This window comes from Populus alba, chromosome 19 (genome assembly GCF_005239225.2).
Source record: "Populus alba chromosome 19, ASM523922v2, whole genome shotgun sequence".
Taxonomy (NCBI): domain Eukaryota; kingdom Viridiplantae; phylum Streptophyta; class Magnoliopsida; order Malpighiales; family Salicaceae; genus Populus; species Populus alba.
In genome coordinates, this window is record NC_133302.1 from 13,972,791 (window position 1) to 13,988,286 (window position 15,496).

Below are 15,496 nucleotides of genomic sequence, written 5' to 3' on the forward strand. Positions count from 1 at the left end.
ACTTTTTGACCGGTAGGGTAACCGATAAAAACAGAAGGAATGGAATGGGGAGCAAATTTATGAGGAGTGTGGACATTGGTAGCATAAGCTAAACATCCAAATACACGAAGATGAGAAAAAGAAGGTTGTTTTGAATAAAGAATTTCAAAAGGAGTTTTGAAAGAGAGGACATGAGAAGGGAGTCGACTGATGATATGGACAGTAGTGAGGGCACATTCACCCCAAAATTGGAGTGGGAGTTGAGCATGAAATCTCAAAGCGCGAGCTACTTGTAAGATATGACGATGCTTGCGTTCCACAACCCAATTTTGTTGAGGCGTGTAAACACAAGAATGTTGAAAATGAGCTCCTTTTTCTTGAAGGAAAGGGAGAAGTAGAGGAATTCTCCACCATTACCACTTCGAAGAATTTTAAAGTGAACTTCAAATTGAATGAGAACATAATTGAAAAAAATTTCAGGAGTGATTGTGCCTCATTTTTATGTTTCATTAAAAAAATCCATATGAAACGTGTAAAATCATCAACGATAGTGAGGAAGTAATGAGCACTAGAGAGAGAAGGGTGTCGATAAGGACCCCAAATATCACAATGAATCATTGCAAAAGGTAGGTTTTATAGAGGAAATCACACTAGGATTGAAAGGTAAACGACTTTGTTTTGCCAAAGGGCATACAAAGCAAATAGTGTTTGACTGAATGGAAAAATTTAAAAACTTTTTAGCAATAAAATGTAAGCGGGAAGGTGATGTGTGTCCTAAGCGATTATGCCAGAGATTAGTGGATGAGATGGTAAGGTGGCAGGTTGGTTGAGTGATGGTGGATGAAGGGTTGGTCATATTTTGCTTTGTCGCTAGAGCCACCAAATAGTAAAGTTCGTTATGTTGTTTACCCAAACCAATCATCCTCCTCGTAACCAGATCCTGCAAAAGACACCAATAAGGGAAGAAAATTATTGAGCAATTTAGGTCTCTTGTCAAACGACTAACAGATATCAAATCTACTTTAAATGTAGGTACACATAACACATTGTGTAGATAATAGACAGAATTAAGAGGTAAAGAGCCCTTTGCAACAATTTTAGCCTTTTCTCCACTAGGCAGTAGTACTGGAGGTAATGTGCATTTGTTATGCTTGTCAAAAAATAATTTAGAAGAAATGTGATATGTTGCTCCGCTATCAATGATCCAACTACAGGATGTGACTTCAGACAAACCTGGTTTAGATACGACTTTTGCATGAGAGCTGGGTCTTTCATTTTTATCATCTAAAAGTGATAGGAGTTGTTTCAATTGTTCCTGTGAAATCCCAATAAGTGGTTGTCCATCTTCTGGAGAGGCTTCTTTGGACACATGATTAGCTACCGAATTTTTTGTTCTGAAATGTTTTGACCCTGACCCGTACCTTGTCTTTGGGTGACCCGGTGGGTACCCGTGTAATTCATGACAGGTTTATATCCAATGACCCGCTTCTCCACAGTGTGAACAATAAGGGTGTCCTCTGCCTCCGCCAAAGCGTCATCTGTCATGTTGAAATCGTCATTCTCCACTAGTATTTTCTGGTGATTTCTCTTGCGATCTGAAATCATGTGACCCATATGAGTGGTGGAATCACTCCGGTCTCTATGTTCCTGCACCAAAATTTCCATTTCTTCTACTGTTGCTATGTCGAACTACCATGGCAGTACTGCTACCAGAACAATCACCTGTAAGCGTTGAGCTTAGGAGACGTTGTTTCTCTTCTTGTGAGATTGAGGAGTATGCTTGACGAATTGAAGGGAGGGGATTCATTAGCAAGATTTGTCCGTGAATGGCACTGTAAGAATCATTCAATCCCATTAAAAATTGCATCAATTTTTGTTATTCTTGTTGTGTTCCCTGTATTATGTCATTATAGGAGGATAGTTCATCCCACAGTCCTTTCAATTTTGTGTAATATGTAGAGACTGAGAGTTGTTCTTACCGGAGGCAAGCAATGTCTCGCTGAATTTTAACGATGCGAGGTGCATTGCTTTGGGAAAATCATTCGTGTAGATCTTCACATACTTCATTGGCAGTTAAGTAATAGATGATACTGTCTAAGATTTATGGGCTAAGAGTGTTGATAATCCAAGAATGAACCATATCATTGCACCAAAACCATGCTGCATATTCTTCATGATTGATTTCTTCTGAGGGAGCTTTGATTGTGCCATCGACAAACCATAATTTATTCTTGGAATTTAAGGCCTGGCTCTTTTCCAAGTAGAATAATTGTCTCCATTTAATGGTTTTGAAATCAAGATTAATCCTGGATGATCTGAATGGAGAGTGAAATAGGGACTTGAGATATTTGTTTTTGAAGAATCCATAGAAAAAAATGAAAAGGAAAGATCAAAAGAAAAGATGTTAAAGATTGTGAATTTAGGATCTTAGCCTTAGCTTTGATATCATGTAAATTGAAAAGAGAGAATAGAATTTGCTGGAATGAATTATATTATTGATCACATCACGTGTATATATACAAGAGCATTTACAGTCATTCCAATGAGTTAGGAATCAATTATTGTTCTGCAGTTTATCTTTTTATAGAATCAGTTTTACAGTAGGAATCCTAAAGTATACATGTTACCTATTCCTAATAGGATTCTAAACAAAAAAGAGGGACATGCAGAGTAAACCATCTACTACACCACCACCCTCCTTTCCTACCTCTCGTGGACAAGATGATGGCTTTTTTGGCAGTGCCAGGCTTCCACATCCTTCAAATGACCATTGTGTTGTATCTAGTCCTCTCGGTGTCCACCCGGGTACTAGAAAGCCTAACCCAGGAATAAGTGCAGACTCTTTTATCCCATAAGTTTCTTGGCACAGCCTTCCCCCTGTTCGTTCTACTGGGGTTACTTCTTCGGTAGGATCTGCCTCTTCCCCCTCTTTGATGAAAGGCCATGCTCCTTCTGGAAGCCACCGATGAATCACCCCTGATAACCCAACAAGTACTTTGAACACACAACCTCCCACATTAGTGCATTTTATTGATTATGCATCTTCAGCATCTTGTCATTTGCAAGAAACTGATCTTGGTGAACATAAGGAAATGTGGAAGTTCTGCTCAATTGGTTATATTGCTGGGAAATTCCCAGGTTTTTCAACCTTAATTAAATTCTTTAACAGTTCCTGGAAACATAAAGCAAACTTTACGATGCATGACATTGATTAGCAAATTTTTGCTTTCTACTTGGAACTGAAAATGCTTAATGTTCTTGGTAGAGGTCCTTACTTTGTACATGGCCAGCCACTTATTTTGAACTTTATGCCAAAGTATTTTGATTTTACAACCTCTGATATGGTGCAGATCCAATCTAGGTAAGATTTTCTAACTTACCTCTCAAATGCTGGTCTTCTATCTGCCTTTCAAAACTTGCCAGTATGCTAGGGAAGCCCATTTAATGTGATGCTCCTATTATTCCATGACTCGGCTTCCGTACACTAGAGTTCTCATAGAGGTTGACCTGCTTACTGATCTGCCTACCTCTATCAATCTAGTCCTACCCAATGGTTCATCCTTAACTCAACAAGTCATGTATGAATCCCTACCTCGCTTACGTAAACTATGCAGAGTTCTTGGGTATACAGCTTCCACCTGTAACAAAGTGACTGGTCACAAGCGTAAAAAGCAATATCATAAAGCTCTTATTCACTCTAGTTGTTCCAGCCCTTCTACAGAAACTACTGCTGTTGAGAAGCAGTAACCATACAGCGCAAGCCTTTATGATGAACTATCCATCGATCCCATGTCTGCTGAAGTTGCCACAATTATGGAAGGGTGGCCTGTATCTCTTGGGCATAAAAGGACCAAGCCAACTGAAGTAGGACATTCTGGTGCTAAACACTTTGCTTCCTCAAATGTTGTACATATCTCTGATGATCGTAATGTTATTACAGATGTAGAGCCTCCTAAAAGGCAATATTTAACTCATAGCAGAGTTGTTGCGGCCACTAACTTTGGCCAACAGGGGAGACATGATAGAGTACCCAAAACTCTATTGTGGTTGCTTCTGTCAAAGAACCAATTCAACCCAATAGCTTAAACTATTAGGTAAGGGGTTCCAATATATAATTTATATTATTCTCTAACAGCTTCAAGGCATCGAAGCAGCTCTGAAGATTATGTTGCCTCATCTTCTCTTTGATTCCCTTTGGTTTCTTTATATTTGTGGATCTTTATTTGTAAGGGAGCTTGTTCCCTATGTTTTCTTATCGTGTATCTTGTAATGGATTTGTTGTGTTGTTCTTGATCCTCAGCTGATCAAGTGCATGTTGCCCCTTTGTCATGGTTCTGGTTTTTCTTTTGCTGCTTATTAAGCCTGTTTTACCTTTTGTTGGCTTGCTGCTGTCATCATGCAGCCCTGATCTTTATATTGTTCCTTCTTGCTTGCTCTTCATTTTGCCTTGTGTTGGGGTTAGCATGTTGCTTTGTTGCTGGTTTTGCTTTTTATGCAGTTTCTCTGCATGTTTGCTTTATGTTCTTCTTGTTTGCTTTCCCTTAGGCCTTGTGTTGGGTTAGCCTGTTGCTGGGTTTGCCATTTGTGCAGGGTTCCTGCTTGTTTTCTCTTGGCTCTTGAAGTCAAGATTTGTCTGTTGTTGCTAGCAATTGGTGTTTTTGCCTCCTCATTGCTAGATGGTGGTGTTGTTGCATTGCTATCTGTTGTTCAGTCTTGCTAGCTTTTTTAGTCGAGGTTAGCTTGTTGCTGGTGCATTGCCTGCTTCCTCGTCAGATACTATTATAGTGTTACTGGTTGGGTGCTATGTTGATGGTTATGTTGATGCATTACCTGCTTGTCTCCTCCGTTGCTGCTATTGGTGCTGCTGGCTGACTGTGCTGCTTTTTATTGTTCAGCTTAACAGTGTCCATGCCTGCTCCTAGCTTTGTAGTCGAGATTCGCTTACTACAGTGTTGATGGTTGCTAGTTGCAATGGTGTATTGCCTTCTTGCCTCTTAGTTGTTGTTTAGATTTTTAGGTTAGGTTTTCTAACTTCAGCTATAGTCTAGTTGGGCAGTTGTGGTTTTCTTTTGTTTAGGGCTGTTCTCGACCTTTATGGGAGTTTGTTCCCTTACCGTGTATAAGGATTTCTATTCATTTAAGTATATATTTTTGACTCAGTGGTTCTCCAGCTTTATTTTATTTGATTTATAAATTTCTTATATTTGATCTAAAAAAAATTCTCATACTAAGGAGGAAAAGGTTAGTAAATTTTCAATCTTGATGCAATAACTGGATGACAAAAACACAATTTAAGAAGATAATAAATTAGAAACTCCTTCTAAAGACAAGTGACCATGATAACACCATATCCATCAAGATTGCTAAAACCTGACCTTTTGCCTTATCTCAATAATAAGTAAAAGAAAGGCAAAAAATATCAAGATTGATCGGTCAAAACATATAGATGACTAATAGAAAAATATGGTGTTTTCTAAGCCAACAGTGGCTATAAGTCATCACCTTAAACTTTTGCAGATCACATCAATGTCATTAGACAAATCTAAGTTTGTTTAAGGTTTATATGAAGATTACTTGAAGATTATATCTTATGTTTTAGATTTGATCAACTTCTTTAAAGCTAGGTTATCATAAACCATAAATCGTTCAAATATTAGACTTCTAATAGTAATTCATATAAACTATCAGTGAGAAATCTCTTAAAACTCTTTCTAGAATACAGTGATCACTATATCTTTAAGTGCTAACTCTTTTTTTGTGTTTTCATTTGTTTTTGTATCATTTATAACTTATATAGTTTTCTCAAAAAAACAAAATATGAAGCATATCATTCTATTTATAGGGAAACTTGATAACCCTATAAATAGTAAAATATAAATTTGCCCCATGAATAATATCACATATATTATTTCAAGATAGTTTTAGAAATTTATTTAATCAAGTCCCTACTTGATTTTTCTCAGTCTAAAATTGCAATCTCATGTTTTAATTACATTTTAGTTTTCAATTTCTAATTATTATTATTATTATTATTATTATTATTATTTGCAATCAAGTAACTTGATTAGTTATCCTAATTTAATTTCTGACCAAAGATTTTTATGTGTATGACCCATTAGATTTTCTAATATATTAACCCAAATATAAATCATAATCCTAAATAAAATAGGATTTTATAATCAATATCATTTGATAATAGAAGAAACATTTTCCATAATTCACCTAGGAAGATAAATCCTCTCTTAATCATTCAAATAACTTTATATAGTTCATGTTAAACTTAACATCTATCTATTTTTTACCCTAGATTAGGACAACATATAACTAGGATAAAAGCATAATATTTCTTATATAAGATAACTTAGTGGCATCAAGTCCAAGGATCACTTATAAAACTGTTACTTGAGTCTTTCCATAGACATAGATAATCTTTCATATGGAACTCTCATACAATTTAGTTTAGTATACATGTCATTTAACGAGCACCTACATATTAGTTCTAGGTATCTCTCATATCTCAATTTATAAGAACAATTGTTACCTTTCATAAAAGTAAAAATATAATGTGTATCTGTCTCAACAACTTTGATTAATATCTAGTCTTAATATAACATTGACCAGGAATATTTAGGAATAATGCTTTGATGTAATAGAAATCTAATAAATATAATTACTTTGAATATTAAAACTAAATAAAATATTATTAATAATAAATATGCTTTTACATTAACAAAGTTTATGTCAAATGTAAAATTAATTAGCTACGAGGCATTAACACTAACAAAAGATTGGTCGCAAAATGTTTTATAAATAAAATTATAAAGTGGTTATAATTATTAAATTTTTATTGTATTAAAATTATTGTTCCTAAATGTTTCAAGTCAATATTCTATTAAGACTGGATATTAATTAGAGATATTGAGATGGGTACATATTATATTTTTTTTCCTTTATGAAAGGCAACAACTATTCTTATAAGTTAAGGTGTGAATAATACTTATTATTAATATATAGGTATTTGTCAAATGACATGTATATTGAACTTAATCGTATAAGGATTCTATATGAAAAGATCATTTATATCTATAGAAAGTGATCCTTAAACTTGAAATCATTAAGTTATTTTACATAAAAAAATGTTATGATTTTATCCGACTATATTTTACCTTAATTAAGGTAAAAGATATTAGATGTAACATGAACTATATGAAGTTATATGAGTGATCAAGAGAGGATCCATCACCCTAGGTGAATTAGGGAAAATATTCCACATGTTCTAAAATAATATTGATTATGAAATTCTTACACAAAATAAAATGAGATTTGAAAAGAGTTTCAAATCTTATTCAAATAATTAATGACTAGGTGTTGAGAACAAATATGATTTGACAAAGTAGGCATACTCCATATTCGAATGTCCAAATCAAAACATTTTTGATAAAGTGATAATAATTAAACAAGGAAATATATCATTGGAAGGTTAAGTCAAATAACTTGTAAATTTTCTAATATTTTAGGAATCATGACATGTAGATAAACATTGTACTTGATCTTCAAATATAAATTAATAAATTTATTGAATTGATAATAAGTTAAATTGTTTTAACTTATTTAATCTTATTTTGATTATGATTCTTATTTATATCTAGGCCAATATATTACGAAATCTAATGGGTCAAATACATAAAGAACCATTGATAAAAAAAAAAAATTAACTAGGATGATTAATTGAGTGTGATTTAATTGTAAATAAGTTTAGAAATTAAGGACTATAATGTAATTAATATAGGAGATTACAATTCTGGACTTATAAAAATCATGGAAATAATTATATAAATTTTTAAAACTATCTTGAAATAATATATTTGATATTTTTCAGAGAGCAAAGTGATGTTTTGCTATTTATAGGGTAATCAAGTTTTTCCTATAAATAGAATATTATGCCTCATATTTTTAGTACATATTATATGATATAAAAACACTTGCAAACATAAAAAGAAAGAGTTAGCACTCAAGATATATCAATTCTTCCCTCTTAAAAAGAGTTTAGAAGATTTATGATCTAGTGATTTATATGGATTATTGTTAGAGACTGAATAATTGAATGATTTATGGTTTACAACAACTCATCCTTGAAGAGTTGATTATACCTTAAAAAGAAGAATTAATCTTCAAGTAATTTTTTCTTAAACCTAAAATAACCTTGAGTTAATCAACTCTTCATCCTTGAAGAGTTTACAACAACTCATTCTTGAAGAGTTGATTGTCTAACGAGGACCTAGGAACTCTCAATAAAAAATTTAATTTGTTGGGTTGTGTTTATGCATTTTGAGAAACCCAACACTTTGTTGTAAGGGTGTAAATAATGAAAACTCATCTCAAGGCATGTCTAGTACTAGTTAATCCACTGGAATTTGAGAAAATGGTGGATTATCAAGCTTTTCACAACTAAACAGCTAACTTCTCTCCATTGTTTATACTAACTATTCATGTAATGTCGTATTGATGAATTTACTTGTATTTTTTTCTATAGAAGCATAACTATTGGCCTCTCGAATAGATATTCAATCTTGTCCCACCAAGCATGCCAATCTATTAGTCACTCAAGTACTCTTCTTATCAATACGTTACCAGATATTGAGAAACTATACAATAAGAACTTAATCCTGAGATGAGATAAGTAACAACCTCATAAAATTAAGTGGAGTACGGGGATTTAAGATTTCAATCCCTATAGAGAAAGAAAAAAATAGGCCTATAAAGTAGACGAGAGATTGCATGAATTAAAGTGAAAGAAAATAAAGGAAAGTCATAAATAAAGTTGTAAAGAAAGCAAGAAAAACCTTATAGAAAAAAAAAAAGATAAATAAAATTATACTAAAATTTCATATGTGGTCTCGCCATCGTTTATAATGATTATGTGGGCATATATATGTTAGTACTAAGTTTAAATTATATTTAAATATATAGATACTAATCTATATAAATATTGGTATCAAGAAAGGAGATTTTATTGAATTCTAATATAAAATAAACTCCTTCTCTATTGATACCATATGAATCCTAAGATAATTTTATGATTTTTTATTAGATATTCTACTAAGAACTCCTGATCTATAAAGAACTAAGCTTTTTGATTCTTTGTGCATGTTCAAACTCTCATGGTTGCTCATGGCTCTACGTGGTTGGTCCATTGATTCCTCAAATCTCAATATTGATTGTAACTCTTTTAATATGGTTGATTCCATTATACTCAATCGATTTCAGCTTTCTTTTTGTATATGTTGTGCATAATCATTGTTTCTCTATGTTTAACATGTAATTTTTTTTTTTTTTTTTTCAATGAAATCTGGTGTCAAGGAAAAAGTGAGTTCTCCGGCCCTTCAAAAATATCACAAAGACAAAGTAAAATTTATACACTTTTAAACTATGTTTCTTTAATATTAAATAAATAGTTGCATAAAATGATGCTAATGCTTTCTATTTCATTTATTTTATTTTTAATTGTGACAAAAATTGTAGAAGCAATTGTTTTTCTTGCTTGGTAGGTAAGCTTCTTTTCATGTTGTATATAGTATGTGTTTGATAATATGGTTGAAAGAGTTTTTTATATGATGTTATGTTAGATGATTTTGAATTATTTTAATATTTTGATATGAAAAATCATCTAATAAATATCAAATTCAATCCAATTATGTTTTGAGAATTGTTCAACTGGAATACTAAAAGGTGTTGTGATTTTTTAAGATGGTATAAAAAATACTTATTATGGAAAAGCATTAAGTTTATGCTCTATAGCTGGCTTAAGACTCCTCTAGAATAATATAGGATGAAAAAAATTACAAAGTGTGTCGACAATAAATCATTGTTATTATATTTGGGTTTGGTCAAGTAAATAACCCGAGTCACTAAATTGTCAGGTCAACTTTCAAGTTATTTACCCAATTCATTTTTTTATAAAGTTATTATTAGATCAACCAATCAATCCTCTTTTATCTTTTTTTAAATGAGGAACTAACATGATATTATTATATTTTAATTACATCAATCAAGTTTGGTTAAGTTAATTCGTTTATTGATTTAATATCAACCCAAGTCTAGGATAAATCTTGAGTTATCAAATTTTTAAGTCTACTTATTGGATAGGTTGGGTATACAAACATAAAAAAATAATAATAATAATAATAATAAGAAAATTGTATGCATTAGCTGCTAGCAAGGTAGCCAAAACCCAGCATTGGACTCGCCATACGCCAAGTAACAAAAGCGAGCACAGAGACACATGTATGATAATTACCTAAAGAGTCGGTGCGCCAAATTACCTCCTTCACTATATATAATCAGTGGAGGTGATTTTTTTCTTATTCTTTTTCATTTCAACTAATTTATTTACATAAATTATTTTTATTTTTTTATAAAAATATTTTAATATTTAATTTATACTTAATTTTATATATATTTATTTTTATTATTTAAGATTAAGTAAAAAATAATTTTAAAAAATAAAATTTTTAAATGTAATAAAATCCATCATATAAATCATTATTTTAGTGGATTAAGCTAAAAAGATGAAATTAATTTAATATGTCATGTTTTAATATTAAATAAAAAATATCACTTTGATTTTTTTTAAAATTAAATATTAATGTTTTTTATTGTTCATGTTGTATTTAAACTCGTTTAATTAACTAATAGAAAGAAAAATTAATATAATTTAATTTTAAATTTGAATTAAGTAATAATTCAAATTAAAAAATTATAAAACTACAAGTTTGATAGCCTAACGATTAATTTCCAAAATAATTTTTATATATTTTGATTACAATATCAATCACGATCAAATAATAATAGAAAAACTTTTCTATAACGTGAGTATTTTTTTTATGTTCATAAAATTTGTGCCCTGTAAACTAACAGCGAACTGCAAACAAACTCTCAATTGTGACTTTGCTCTCTTCGTCATTGGTTTCATCGACTGGGCCTTTTTGTGCGTCTTTTCTCATCATTCTTCTTCTGCTTCCTCACCCTCTCCTCCCACTCCTGAGTCCTGCCCCCAGACCCAACTCTCATTTGTCGGTCTCCCCCAAAATACATATCGTAATAAGCTATCTTTGTCTGTCTCCAACTTGAATCACTGGTCTCTCTCTCTAAGCAAGGCAAAAGCAAAAGCAAGCAATGGCTTCTTCACTATCAACCACAGCTTCTGCTTCTATGGTGACCAAAAGCGCCGCCATTTTGCCTCACTACATCACTCACAGATTATCCATCCAGTCGTTTCGGCTCTCTCAGAAACCAAAGCTCCGATTTCTTGCTAAGGTGATATAAATCCTCTCTCAATTATTTCTTCTTTTTCTTCATCATCTTCTTCTACTACTCTTTTTCCTACCATTTTGCAATTTGGCCTTCTGCAGTTACCCTAATTACTGCTGAAAATGTAGAAACTGAAGTAGTTGGGATTCTTAAAAGAAAATTGTTTTGATGCCAAGTTAATTTTGAGTGACTGAAATAAATTTCGAATTTCATTCTATAATTTGCATTATGATTCATTTATTCTCTAATTCTTGATTTTGGTTTCATAGATAACCCATTGAAGAATGGATTGTTGTTTTCAAGATTCTTAGACTTTTGCACCTTCATCTGACTACATCGTCCAAATCAAATAGATTGCTATGAACTTGCAGTGGGTTGATGCTTTAAAGATAACAAGGAGTGAACTTGCTATTCATTCCGTGGTTACTTCTTTTTTTCTTTGGTTTTAGCAGTAACGGTATCCTTGGGACTTCTTTGTGCACTGAGACTTAGTCCCTCCTCCGTTGGATCTTAAGGTGGTCATCCACACTCAGACTCGCATTCACAAGAAATTATTTTCTTGCGGTCTCCCCAAAGATTTGAACTCCAAATGATAACATGGGAAGCAAATCTTGGTCAAATGCATGTAATTTATTTAAATAAATGATAGATTCATATCACTATCCACATTTTGTCACTAGCATGAGAGCATCAACATTGTAGGTAAATATGGATAAGTTGCGTTCAACATCTACCTTTTTGTTTGTTAGCTAGATTTCCCATTCAAGAGAAAGAATATCCCTTTGATTTAACCACGGTTTGGAAATCGTTTCTAGGCTTCCACCTATAGCCTGCAATGGCATGAATAAATTAGTTTTGGGTACTTTCATGTTTTTTTTTTTTTTCCTGGATAATTTGGTGGAGGTAAGACTCACACTTGTAACCTCCTCTTTTGATGTAGGTGCAGCTACCAGTTAAGCTATGCCTTAGGGGGAAAAAAAAATTTCATTGTTTTCAGCTTGCAAATTAAAATATTACATTATATTATTACCCTTTAGTTACATTTCATCAGACATTGGAGCAAAATCATGGTACAAACTATCTCTTGCATGTGTTTTATATACCTTAGATTGTTAAAAATAGAAAATTATGCGTAGCCTTGGTCAATTTGGAATTTTGATTCAGACAATGGTTTCCTTCCTTTCACTTTCGATGTAAAAAACTTGAGAGGGCACAGATTAATTTACAAACTCACAATGTGGCTGGAGTAACTTTCAAGCAAACTTGAATAGGGACTATATGATCAATATAAGGTTTAATAGATGGGAAGTGTCTAGCTTTAATCGTCACTATAAACTTTCAAGCGAACTTGGGTAGCTGACTGTATATAGTCACCATGTTTGGGTCAGGTGCAGTATGTTTTGTTGAGTCCAAATGCCCTCTTAACGAAATCTGAAACTACTTGCTGCATTCTAAACTTTGATATAGAGATGTAGCATTGTGAGACTGAAACTTGTTTCCACTACGTTGTAGGGTTTGCAGCCTACTCGTACCGGTACATATTTGGTGAAAGCTCAATTGAATGAGGTAAGCTTCTTTCAATGGTTTTTTTTAGAGGATCTGTTTTCAAATTTTTGGTCCTTCCTGGACAAGCTTTTGGGATCATCTGTTGCCTTCAAGGTTGCTGTGGATGGATCCTCAAATGCTGCTGCCTCAACTCCTGCCAAATCTGAAGTACCATTGCAGGAAGCAAAGGATGCTAAGCCATCAAATGAACCTTCACCTCCCTCTTTGGCTACAGAGGAGTCAATCTCTGAATTTATTTCCCAAGTTTCAAGTCTTGTCAAGTGAGTGACCTCAACATTATAATGATGCATATAATCCTTGTTTTATTATTATATGATAACAAATATGTTTTTCATCTTCAATTCAGGCTTGTTGATTCAAGAGATATTGTGGAACTGCAGTTGAAACAACTTGATTGTGAACTTTTAATCAGAAAAAAGGAGGCTTTGCCTTTGCCACCATCCCATTCTCCAGTTGTTATGATGCATTCACCTCCACCTCCACCTCCACCTCCACCAGTAATGCCAGCAGCCACACCTGCAGCTTCTGCTGCAGCTCCTGCCACAGCTTCTAGATCACCTTCTGCCATATCACCATCTCCTCCTTCCAAATCAGTCAAGTCATCCCTTCCACCACTCAAATGCCCTATGGCAGGCACATTTTACAGAAGCCCTGCACCTGGTGAACCGTCATTTGTAAAGGTGTGTTATCTGTACTTAGCTGTTGCGTTTTATTTGAACAATGCTTTCTTTATAATTGATATGTTGTCTATATTGGTGCTCTTTTTGTTGTTGATTCCTTTTAATACAGGTTGGAGACAAAGTGCAGAAGGGGCAGGTTGTATGCATCATTGAAGCCATGAAATTGATGAACGAAATAGAGGTAAGTTTTATATTTCTTCTGCATTTAGCCTTTATAGGACATACTTGTAATACTTCTATCTTTCATATGATGGCTTGTCCTTTGCCGTCTTTGTATTGATGTAGAATGGCTACAAGAAATTGAGGGGAAATGATAGAAAACCTAGAATCTAACAGGCCAAATCTTTCAATTCTACAAGAGAGCTTTCTGAATCTCTTAAAATTGACAAGAAGATTCTGAAACTTGAATTTTATTCATCAAACAACTATGTAATACATAAAATAAAGTGTTGTAGGCATACCAAAATCATAATCTTTCCTACGAGAATAAGAACTATAATTTCAACAAAATAAACATTCTAATAATAATAAGGAAAAGAATAAGGAGAGGATGCTCTCAAGTATGATTAGTTGTCCTAGCTGTGGATGATTTTGAAACTCACCCCAAATCAATTCTTAGTTTGCTTTTTGGAAATCACATCTGATGGCTTGGAGGTACATTTGTATTTTAGAATGAGTGCACGGCAGCCAAACCCTTAAAATTGCAAATAAGAAAACTTTCAAAAAACTGATAGAATTACGTGATTAATAAAATTACAAGTGATTTGGACATGCTGTTATCCAGCATCATATGCCCTGGTTGAATCAGGAAATCTGATGATATTTTATGTGGGATAGCTTTGGATAGGTGATGACGCATATAAGGGTTCCATGGGATTGAAGAGTGTTTAATTTTAATATTTGAGTTTCAAGTTTTACTCTGTTAACTATCCCCCAGCGGCAGGATGTCTTTATCTATAAGAATTTCAGAGGCTGTCCATCGATGTGGTTTTCCATGCCTGTAATTTCTGTTCTTCTTTTTTACATCTCTACCTAACTCTACTGCATTATAATCTGCCCTTCAGGCAGATCAAACGGGAACCATAGTGGAGATCATTGCTGAAGATGGCAAGCCAGTCAGTGTCGATACAGTAAGTTTCCTTAGCAAACTCTTCCAAGAAAAAAATAATAAAGAAAGAAAGAAAAGTAATGTGGATTCATTCGTTGCATTTTAGTTTATGCCCTCTTTAAATGGTCCCTTGCAGCCTCTATTCGTGATTGAACCATGAAGTACTATTGTTGAGTAGGCAACTAAGAGAAACAAGTGCAACTTAGAAGGCAAGTGCAGTTGTTAGCTATATGAGTGCAGTTCTTGGTAATGTGAGATACGGCATTGTTATTTTGTGCTAATGTTTTGTTTGAAATGAGTAGTTAGGTAGAGATTAAAATTACTTAAATCTTATGTGAATTATTTGTTACTGAATCTTTATTGCTCCAACTGAGAATAATTTTATCATTCCATATTTGCATATCTTATTCTAGTTGCCAGTTCATCAGTGAAGACTTGTAGGCTGATTGGATCCATACAATTTGGACTGCATTCATTGATACCGTGTTAGCTAGCACTTCTGTATTGTGCTGCCTGCTGACCTCCCATGGAGTGCTTGTAGCTGGCATAGCACGTGCATATATATGCCTTTCATTCTCTACTCTTGATGCTTTTGTACTGATTTTGCAACTTTTGAACAAATTCACGAGTTCCTTGACCTTCCAAAATTTGTCAACACTCCATGCTCCTCCTGCGCAAATTTTTTGAAAAGAAATATTGATGCTCAGTGGTGAGGTCATATACTATCTGTGGAAGTTTAGGCCGATGGGAAAGGTTATATACATAAGAGCATCATGTATATAAAGCAAAGCTAATAATTGAGTGAAAAGTATTTTAAAAAACATCGTTATCACTCTCAAACACCCTCCACTTT

General features: G+C 33.3%; 1 protein-coding gene across 3 annotated transcripts; it reads left to right on the top strand.

The window, feature by feature from the left end:
- Positions 1–10,886: 10,886 nt before the first annotated feature.
- Positions 10,887–15,045, top strand: LOC118028910 (biotin carboxyl carrier protein of acetyl-CoA carboxylase, chloroplastic). Of its 3 annotated transcripts, none has more exons than XM_035032665.2 (7): positions 10,890–11,295; positions 12,802–12,855; positions 12,949–13,115; positions 13,202–13,535; positions 13,645–13,716; positions 14,600–14,665; positions 14,780–15,045. In XM_035032665.2, the coding sequence occupies exons 1-7, from the start codon at positions 11,155–11,157 to the stop codon at positions 14,801–14,803; spliced, it is 858 nt and encodes a 285-aa protein (XP_034888556.1). In that variant the 5' UTR covers positions 10,890–11,154; the 3' UTR covers positions 14,804–15,045. The 3 variants fall into 3 exon arrangements, with proteins under 3 accessions (XP_034888555.1, XP_034888556.1, XP_034888557.1); XM_035032666.2 differs by having other exon boundaries at positions 13,015–13,115; XM_035032664.2 differs by having other exon boundaries at positions 10,887–11,295; positions 12,802–13,115.
- The last annotated feature ends 451 nt before the right edge of the window (positions 15,046–15,496 follow it).